We start from the raw sequence: 9,727 nt of genomic DNA, 5'->3' as shown, positions 1-9,727 counted from the left end.
TCTGCTTACATTCTTTTTATGTATGTATGTATGTATGTATGTATGTATGTATGTATGGCTGTGTTGGGTCTTCGTTTCTGTGCGAGGGCCTTCTCTAGTTGTGGCAAGCGGGGGCCACTCTTCATCGCGGTGCGCGGGCCTCTCACCATCACGGCCTCTCGTTGCCGAGCACAGGCTCCAGACGCGCAGGCTCAGCAATTGTGGCTCACGGGCCGAGTTGCTCCACGGCATGTGGGATCTTCCCAGACCAGGGCTCGAACCCGTGTCCCCTGCATTGGCAGGCAGATTCTCAACCACTGCGCCACCAGGGAAGCCCAAGGGAATTTTTTAACTTACATCAATTTGATAAATTATACCTTTGTAAATAGAATTTAAACATTTATCTTTTTGTCCCTACCTGATCACTCCAGAATTCAGAAAGTCTCAGTGAGTATTCTTATTTTCTTGGCAAAATAGTTATTTGCATAATTGAATAAGAATCTGTTCTTATAGCAGGACACAATTGGAAACATTGGTTATATTACCAAGACTTTGATTGGAATGTCATATTTGACAGAGATACATGTAGACTCAGATATGACCAGATAGCTTGAAGGAACTAAGGTCGACTTTATGGAACCATAAAGCCCCTTGAAAAAACAGCCTAGGACCTTGCTGACAGAGTTCCCAGCAGCTTCCCAGCAGCCTTACCAGGTGAGTAAGGAAGGCCACTTCCTGGCAGGCACAGGAGCCTCAGGATATTTGGGGGACTTCAAGAAGAGAGGAATTCACCCAAATCTCTAGGTATAAAAGGAACTCTGACGACAAGTCTTTGGTGTGGCTTCCTGGCCTTGAGAAGCTATTAAAATTTCACTCTGGAGACTCCTTATGAAAACTTCCAGCAAAGCAGATTTAAAAGAGCCTATATGGCCAATTGCTATTCTTGCTGGACTTAACATAAATAATCAGGCCAAGTTTATTGAATCTAGACTTATTTTGCAAACAAATTAGTCTTAATTTTGCTTTCTTTGGTAGAGATGAGGGAGATTTTAGAGAGAAAAATTGTTTCAATAGAAACTATACTACGCACTTGTGGGTATTAGATTCTAGTGCCATTACTTTTCCTTGAAGTTTTGTCATTTACCTGTAAACTGGACTGGATCCTGAATTTTTCTAGTTTCCTCCAGTATCTGGCTGCAACTCTCTAAACTAACATTTCCAATTTTCTCTCATTCTTTTGATGTATCTGTGGGGAGAAGGTGAGCTCTATGTCCTACTCCTCTGCCAACTTGACCTGCTCCCCTCTCCCATCCTTTTGACTTGAATCATTGAGAACTAAAACTGTTCTTTTCCTGAAGCCCTGCACACTGAAGCTAGACGACTTGATATAAACGTCAGAGAAATTGCCACAACAGCTCATATTTAAACAATCTACAGCCAGTTGCTGTATGAGCCACTCAGAAAGTTAACCTGAACACTCAGTGACATCATCAGAGACATTTCAAACTGCAATAGATGCTTCGAACCTGACACCTAGAAATCTTCTTGACTGACCGCCCCCTGGGCTCAGAAACTGGTTTATAACCAGCTCCAATCATTAACCTTTGTTTTTCTTTTGTTTCCATAGAAATGCCTCTTATTAAATACCTGATATTGCTTGCACCATAGACCTAGCTTTGGGAGCCCATCTGCATCACTGCCTCCTGAAATGAGATACAACAATTTAACTGAACTGAACTGTTCTCAGAACTAAGAAACTGGTTCAATGAAATGGAGGACTCTACTAACCCATTCTCTGTCTCCACAGTGACCAGTTCAGCTCTTAATATGTGAAACTTCCAGGGAAGTTTCAGAGGAGGGAACTGTTAAGGCTTAGGGCAGGCTGCCCCCAAATATACCACAATGGCATATTGATTATTTTGAATTAAAGTTATTTAAGAAACAGCCAGTGCAGGAGGGGCACTCCGACCCTCCTTTCGGTCTCCCTGAAAGCAGGAAATAAATCTCTCATGTGAAAGATGCATTCCCTGCATCTGGAGGTAGAAGGATACCCTTATAGCCAGAAATAGGGAATTCAGGCAGAGAAGCCTGTGTAAACAAACCTTGTTACTTCTTTAACTTACTACCCCAAGCCCAAATTCTGTTTAGATTCCTTACTAATTGAAGGAATTACCCAAAATGTAAGTTTATTTGTCCTGTCCATTCCTCACAAGTTTATTGTTTCTTTGTCTAAAAAGTATAAAAGCTGCCTGCTTTGGCTACTTCCTAGGTCCCATTTCTATGACACCTCCGTGCACATGAATTACAGTTTCTTTCTTTTTCTCCTGTTAATTTGTCTTGTGTCAACTTTATTAGTCTAACCACAAGAACTCAAAGGGGTAGTGGGGGAATTTCCTCCTCCCTGACATACCTCAAGGCAGTTAACCCTTATGTCTCAGAAACTCCCTGGAGACAATGTGCAAAGAATACCTGTCTGTGCACTGTATTCTCCTGCATTGAGATAAGAGCAAAGACACCTTAGATTTCTGTCTGTTAGGGGCTGAATTGTGTCCCCCCAAAAATTCATGTTGAAGGCATAAACCCCAGTACCTCAGAATGCGGCTGTAGTTGGAGATAAGGTCTTTAAAGAGCTGGTTAAGTTAAAATGAGGCCATTAGGGTGGGCCATAACCCAATCTGACTGGTGTCTTTATAAGAAGAGGTTAGGACACAAAAGGAGAGACCAGGGATATATGCACACAAAGGGACAGCCAAGTGAAGAGGGTGGCCATCTGCCAGCTGAGGAGAGAGGCCTCAGAAGAAACCAACCCTCATCTTGGACTTCCAGCCTCCAGAACTGTGAGAAAATAAATTTTGGTTGTTTAAGCCACCCATTCTGTGGTATTTTGTTGTGGAAGCCCTAACAAATCAATACACTGCCCCAGGTAGAGATTTCTTTCTGGATTATCCTTTTACTTTCCCGTAAGTCATAGAGGGCATCTCAACATCTTGTATGACTGCAGCTCCTTGCTTCTGAAGTTGTATGGGCATAGGCTGGGTCTTTATCTTAGCATTGCCGGTACTAGCACAGAACCTTTTAAAGAGCAGATGCTCAACTGACGTTTGGGAAATAAAAAAGAAAGTGAGTAAGAGGTCTAACTTGTTAAGATTTAATACCTCCTACATTCTTTAATAAGCATATTGAGGTATAAATCATTTAATTTTACAAAACAGAAGACTGAAAGGATTAAGAAAAATCAATGTTTATCATGTTTTCTTTTTAATTATTTTTTATTTTTTCATTCCATTATCCCAACAATTTTATTGTGGGATTCTTTCCCATTTCAACAAAAATCCCTATTGTGATGTCAAATTTTCTTATCTGGATGATTTTTAAAAAGTCTCAGACTTCAGTAAGGGTGGGAGAAGCTGCTGGACGTGGCCATGGAACATGCCTGGAAGTGACAGTATTTCCAGGCCTGGCTGCAATTTTGGCTCGATCTCTCTCTTCCTCATCTTGCAAAGCTTCTTCATATTGTGATGAGAAGGCACTGGGAACCGTATTGCTGAACTTCGCCAAAAATTCCAAGATTTTCATTTTGCTGGTTTCAGCATGGGCTCTCGGGCCCCACAGGAACTCATAGCGTGGAGGATCACTGTTAGGCACCTGGCGGTACTCCAGGTACTTCAGCCTCACGAAATCTTTGGTGATGAGCTTCCTGGGCTCCCTATAGGTGGAGTGCTTCCTCCCAGCATATACTCGCATCACATTCAGGAATTTCCAGATGTCTTCCTCAGTGGCACAGTTGCCGTTCATGAAGATTACACCCAAGACTGTCATCAAGAGACCGGTCTTAGGTAACCCCCTACCAGGACACACCCTCCCATTGTTGGGGAGTTTCAGTTTGCTGACAAGGTCATATGAGTGGATGGTTGAGTCGACTTCCTTCAAGTCAACTGCAAAGACAGCCTCAATGCGTTCAGAGACTTTCTTGAGAATCTCAGCAAATCGGTTTTGGTACTTTTGGTTGACAATCTTCAGCATGTCTTCCTTCATAATGGGCTACTTCATTTTATATTTGTGCAGAAGGAACTGCTCCAACAAATCCATCTGACTAGTTGGAGTATCACTGTATGTGCTCTCAGTAGAAGGTGAGACATCAGAGGAACATGGATGTTCCTCATCTTGACTGTTATCATTTTCATCAGACCTTGTGTCAGAAGTACTTGAAGAAGTGATGGTAGTAGATGGGGCTTTTGAAGACCCCTGAGAAGTGCTGTTTGACCCAGTAGCTGATGAACTCTGGGGATTATCTTCCAAAACAGGAGAAGAGGAGGAGGGGGGTTCTTCTATTACTGCAGTGGCCTGAACTCTCCTGTGACTCTGGGAGTCATCTTGGGCCTGGCGGCCCGTTTCTCACGGGTGCGGAGCTTACTCTTCTGACCCCGAGGCATGATGACTGTGCTCAGGCACAATGGTCAGGAGTGTGAGTAGAAGAGCAGGGGATAAGGGTCCACTGGATGAGGAAGGTTGAGAGAGTGTGCAGCTTCAGCAGGGAAATACCACCTTGGTTATAAGGAAGGCTACATTTGTAGTTTTCCTTGAGGGCACTGCTCTAAAAACCCACAGGGCTCCTGTTCTCCTAATCAGCCTGTCCCTTGGGAAACCTGTTGAAGGAAATTAGAGTGATCTTTAGGCTGCATCCTGCCACCCCTGCCTCAGGCATGCTGGGGCGACAGCAGGAGCCGGTGGTCTTCTACATTGAGGAGTCTCTTATGTCACATCCAAGACCATCATTTAACTGGTGGCAGGTCATGGGACCCATTCCCTCTGCTGTTCTGAGGTTGACATCACAAACCTCCCTGGGATCTATGAGAAAGAAATGAAGGGGGTACTCAGCTTATCACCCCTGTCCAGGTGCCCCCAGTACTGACTGCTCAGTGGGGAGTTTTCTGTCCTGGCCTCTGGAGTCCTCAGTCCTCATTAAGGGTCCTTAATTTGGCTACACATAGGGCCTGATATCCCCACCCCTTTCATTGAATGGTGGCTACACTTTCAAACTAAGGATTTCACCTCCCATAGACCTGATATAAATAAGTGTTGGTGGAGCTTCAGCTTGATAGCCCTGCCCTGGATCCTCAAGGGCTGTAACAAGGAGCAGGGCTGGATTCCTTATCACTTCTATTTAGTGGTAGATGATCCCCCAGTCCTTGCTTTGACCTCTGTCATGGCCTGGAATTCCACCCTCCCTTGCCCTTAGGCCTGCCCCTTATACTAAGGCCAGCACCACCCTGAAACCCCTAGGAGAAAGTGAGATTCTCCTCATCTGACCATACCTGTCCTTGGTCTTCTGAGGCTGAGAGTAAGGAATGAATTCTACGGTTATGGGGTATGTGGTTCCCTTAGTCCTCAGGGTATTCACCTGGTCTCTGGAAAAACCTGGAAATCTTCCCACTGCTGGCCCTAGGCCATACCCCTTAGACCATGTCCCTCACCCCTGTGTGACACCATAGGAAGAAATATGTCACATCATGTCAACAAAGCCCAGGTATCCCAGGGATACCAGGAAGGGCATGGTTCCGTGGGGTTCTCTCACAGTCTAAAGGCAGAGGTTTCCTTAAGTCCTCACTCGGGGTTCTCACCTCGACTCCTGGCAGGGCTTGGGACTCCTTCCTTTGTTTACCTAAGGACCCTCTCCTCAGACTAAGGTCCTCACTCCCTGAGGTGCCAGAGAGGCAAAGTCTGGGAATGCCACATGAGGCTACTCCTACCTGTGCCCTTCCAGGGTTGACATCAGGATTCAGGCTCCTTGGGGCTCTCTCTGTTCAGGGTAGGGGTGTGCCCTCAGTCCTCATTCAGGTTCCTCACCTTGACTTCTGAAGGGCCCTAAGTTTCCTCTTTCTTTCAACTTAAAAGTCACCCATGTAGACCAAAGCTCTTATGTTCCTCTAAACCCTGAAAATAAGTGAGAGGATGCTCAGCCTGGCAGCCCTGCCTTGGCCTTCTAAGTCTGAGAGCAGACACAGGCCAGTCTCTCTGTGACTTGTTATTATGTGGCTTTTGTCTCCTCAGTCCTCATTCATCAGTATTCACCTTGACTCCTATCTCTTCTATGAAAGGCTTCTTGGGAAATGCCACATCCTTGAAAACTCTTAATTGATCTCCCTACAACACATCTTGCAGAGAGTAGGTTGAGCCCTAGGAGTGATGTGAGATGGGAAGCTGCAGCCAAGCAAGGGCCCCAGTACAGGTGTTGTGCTATCAGAGAAAACACGCTGATCTCTTCCTTCTCTTCACTGGCCAGATATAGCCTTATATAACCTCAATTCTAATAGATTTACTTTCTACAGGGCAAGGGCTGAATTAAATGACTTTGTGAGCCCCTGCTCTTTTGAGGTTTACTGACATTTCCTTCATAGATAGTTATATTGTCACCAAATGCTATCTCTTTCTTTATTTGTACCTCACTTTTATTTTCATATTTTTATTACGTATTCCTGGAGCTTTTTATTCCAAAACCATGTTTGGGGTATGAAGTCCTGCTTTTTAACACCTGAAATACATTTTGGACTAGTGAGCAGAAAAATGAAGTGACCCAAGGTCGGCCTCAGCCTGGGAGGAGTGGCACAGTGTGGGCTCTAGAGGGATTCAGCGCCAGGGTTCAGTCCAGCTCCTGTCACTTACCAGCCTTGAATTTGAGAATATTCCAACTTCTTTATCTGCAAAGTGAGTCTGGAAAGGTCTATAGTGCAGGACCACAGGCATGCATGATGTATGTAAACCACCCGGCAGTTTGAGACAAAGTTTGGTACTTTCAATGAATGGCAGTTATTACTAAGATGATTTTGACCCCAAATGATAAACTTCCTTCACAGAATTTTATTTCCAGCCTACATTAGAGAATATGCAACTCCAAACAATATAGAAATCCACATCAGCCAAAATGCCAAGCGAGTAAAACTAAGTAGTATTTCCCTATTAGAGCATTTGTTTTAATATTGGTATGGGGTCATCTTCTGCAGATGGATGCAACTAGGAGTTCATTTGTTTCAAGGACCAACAACTTCCCTCCCAGGTGCCTTTTCATCCAAACCACCCCTAATTTCATTCATACCATTGCCACTAAAATTTGAGCCCTCCCTTAGAGTTTGCCAAATTACACTCAAAATAACCTAATTAAAATGCCCTTTTAACGGAGCGAGCTCTGGCAATCCCATCCCACAAAAAGAGAGATAGTCCAGTGGCTTCTTGGCATCTCACTTCAATGAGTATCACCTTTCTCAGAAACTCTCTGGACAGCTCATGCCTAAAACACCTAGGTTGAATGTTCACTTGCCCTGCGGCCAGTGCATAGGACCCCTTCCATTCCCTAGGTGGGGATTCTCTCTGGTTTTTCCACATCCCAAAGTTAACTGTGAAGATATGTTTTCCATTCCAGGTTTAGTCTCTCAACTCTGAGAAACACCATCTGAGTGGCCCTTTCCATCACTCCCACAGCTTCATCTAGCCCACCATGCATCCTGACTGATAATTACTTCCTGCCGAGGGACTAGAAGTTGCCCAAGACCCAACGCTGCCTTCATCAGGTAACTTACACTTCCTTGCTCTCATTTGGAACCTCCTCTTCCACACCCTTTTTAAAAAATTTTTCATTTGTTTATTTCTTAGAGTGTATCTCACCATCTTCCTTACATGATAGCTGATGCTAGACTCTAAAAATTCTATGGGCAGTGGCTTGGTCTTCATTTTCTTACCAACCATAGTAGTATTGGAGAGGCTTCCAAAGAGAAGATGGTCAATTAATTTGAGAGAAAAAAGAAGGAATGACCAAGAAGTCTTATTTATCATTTAATTTTCAAACAGTTTGAATAACCTAAGCAAATCTAGGTATATATTATTTAATTTTACAGGCAAAGAGACAGAGAAGAAGACAAACTAAGAATTAACCAGCCTTTACTTTTGTATCACCATTTTGAGATCCCAAATATTTTCCTGTGGGATTCTTTCTCACTTCCACGAAAAATCCTATTCCAATGCCATGTTACCCTGTTCTGTAGCAAAAGGAAAATATTGAAGGCTTTTCAGTTTTTTTTTTTACAAATAGCAAACTCTTAATCTTAAAACTGAACAGCAATAAACATGACATCCGTGACATTAATACACTTAGATTCTGAAGCAAAATAAACCTTCAATGAAGTAATAACACTTGAAAAGATACTAAACATCTCTATCATAAATCTATCTATCTAGCATCTCTCTACCTACTTACCTACCTATCATCTGTCTATCTTTAACTAGGTATTCTTCATATGGAAAAAAGAAAAAAAGATACATATTTTATTAAAACTAACTGCACCTAAACTACCATACTACTTAAAACTGTAAGAACATATATGTTTTGTTCCCTCTACCAATACTATTCTGCACTATTTAGGAGCTTGACTGCTCTCTTCTAAAACAAAGTGAACAAACTGCCCGTGGCCTCCCTCCCTAGATGTGGGAGGAGCTGCGGGCCTTGGCCCTGGAACGTGCACTGCGCTGAGCGAGAGCTGCGGCCCTGGCCGCGGCTCTCACTCTTGCTCTCTCTTCCTCATCTTTCAGAGCCTCCTCATAGAGATCTGGGAAGGCACTGGGGACGTCAGCATTGACCTTCGCCACAAACTCCAGCACTTTCATCTTGCTGGTTTCAGCCAGGGCTCTCGGGCCCCACAGGAACTCATAGCACGGAGGATCGCTGTTGGGCACCTGGCGGTACGTCAGGTACTTCTGCTGCACGAACTCTTCGCTGATGAGCCTGCTGGGCTCCCCAAAGATCGAGTGCCTCCTCCCAGCATACAAACCCACCGCATTGAGGAATTCCCAGATCTCCTCCTCGGTGGCACGGTTGCCCTTCATTAAGATCATGCCCAGGAGAATCATCAGGAGACCGGACTTGGGCAGCCCCGACTCATCACTCGGACTGTCCTCGCTGGGGAGGGCCAGCTTGCGGATGAGGGCGTAGTAGTGACGGGTGGGGTCAACTTCCTTCAGATCGATGCCAAAGACCAGCTCCATGCTCTCAGAGGCTCTCCTGAGGATCTCAGGGAAGTGCTTCTTGTACCGCCTGTCGATACTCTTCAGCATTTCTGCCTGCCGGATGGGCTCCTTCAACTTGTACTTCTCCAGCAGGAACTGCACCAACATGCCGGAATTCCTGGTCACAGGATCTATGCAAGTGCTGTGAGTGGAAGGTGCTGCCTGGGAGGTACTTGCACTTTCCTCATCTTGGCTCGCCCGGGCACCCTCTTCATATCCTGGGCAGGAAACCCCTGCATCACGAGAGCTAGTGGCTGGGGCTCCCTGAGGCTCCCGGCGAGCGCCAGCAGCACGGGAGCTCGGGGGAGTACCCCGAGAAACAGAAGCGGGGGAGGAGGGCGACTCTTCTACCTCTGCTGCCGCCGCCGCCGCCTCAGTGGCCTGGGCACCCTTGAGACTCTGAGTCTCCGCCCGGGCCTGGTAGCGTCTCTCGCGGGCACGGCGCTTGCTCTTCTGGCCTCGAGGCATGATGACACAGGTCAGGGCCAGCAGGCGGGAGTGTGGGCAGGAAGGCAGGCAATGAGGGCACCTGGGGGAGGGACAAGGAGATGCTGTGAGCACCTTCAGCGGGGAGATTCCTCCCTGGCTTTAACCAAGGCCGCCTCTGCAGGGTCCTTGAGGGCACTGCTCGAGGGCCCACAGGGCTCCCGTTCTCCTGCTCCGCCTGTCCCCTGAGACCCCTGTGGAGGACGGT

The 9,727-nt window shown here is 45.8% G+C and overlaps 2 protein-coding genes across 2 annotated transcripts; both read right to left on the bottom strand.

Annotated features, from left to right (window-relative positions):
• Positions 1-3,360: 3,360 nt before the first annotated feature.
• LOC132357915 (melanoma-associated antigen B5-like) lies at positions 3,361-4,412 on the bottom strand. The gene is given in 2 exon segments (XM_059911740.1): positions 3,361-4,365; positions 4,368-4,412. Coding segments are annotated over 2 exon segments (1,050 nt in total).
• A 4,036-nt stretch (positions 4,413-8,448) lies between these two features.
• On the bottom strand, positions 8,449-9,501 carry LOC132357409 (melanoma-associated antigen B4-like). The gene has a single exon (XM_059910824.1). It carries the CDS (start codon positions 9,499-9,501, stop codon positions 8,449-8,451), a length of 1,053 nt encoding a protein of 350 aa, XP_059766807.1.
• Positions 9,502-9,727: the final 226 nt, after the last annotated feature.

Source organism: Balaenoptera ricei, chromosome X (assembly GCF_028023285.1).
Source record: "Balaenoptera ricei isolate mBalRic1 chromosome X, mBalRic1.hap2, whole genome shotgun sequence".
Taxonomy (NCBI): domain Eukaryota; kingdom Metazoa; phylum Chordata; class Mammalia; order Artiodactyla; family Balaenopteridae; genus Balaenoptera; species Balaenoptera ricei.
Note: the sequence above shows the minus strand (reverse complement) of the source record. Positions and strands in the feature narration are given on the sequence as shown.

Coding starts and splice junctions, on each gene's coding strand:
- LOC132357409 (XM_059910824.1), bottom strand. CDS start 9,501: ATGCCTCGAGGCCAGAAGAGCAAGCGCCGTGCCCGCGAGAGACGCTAC.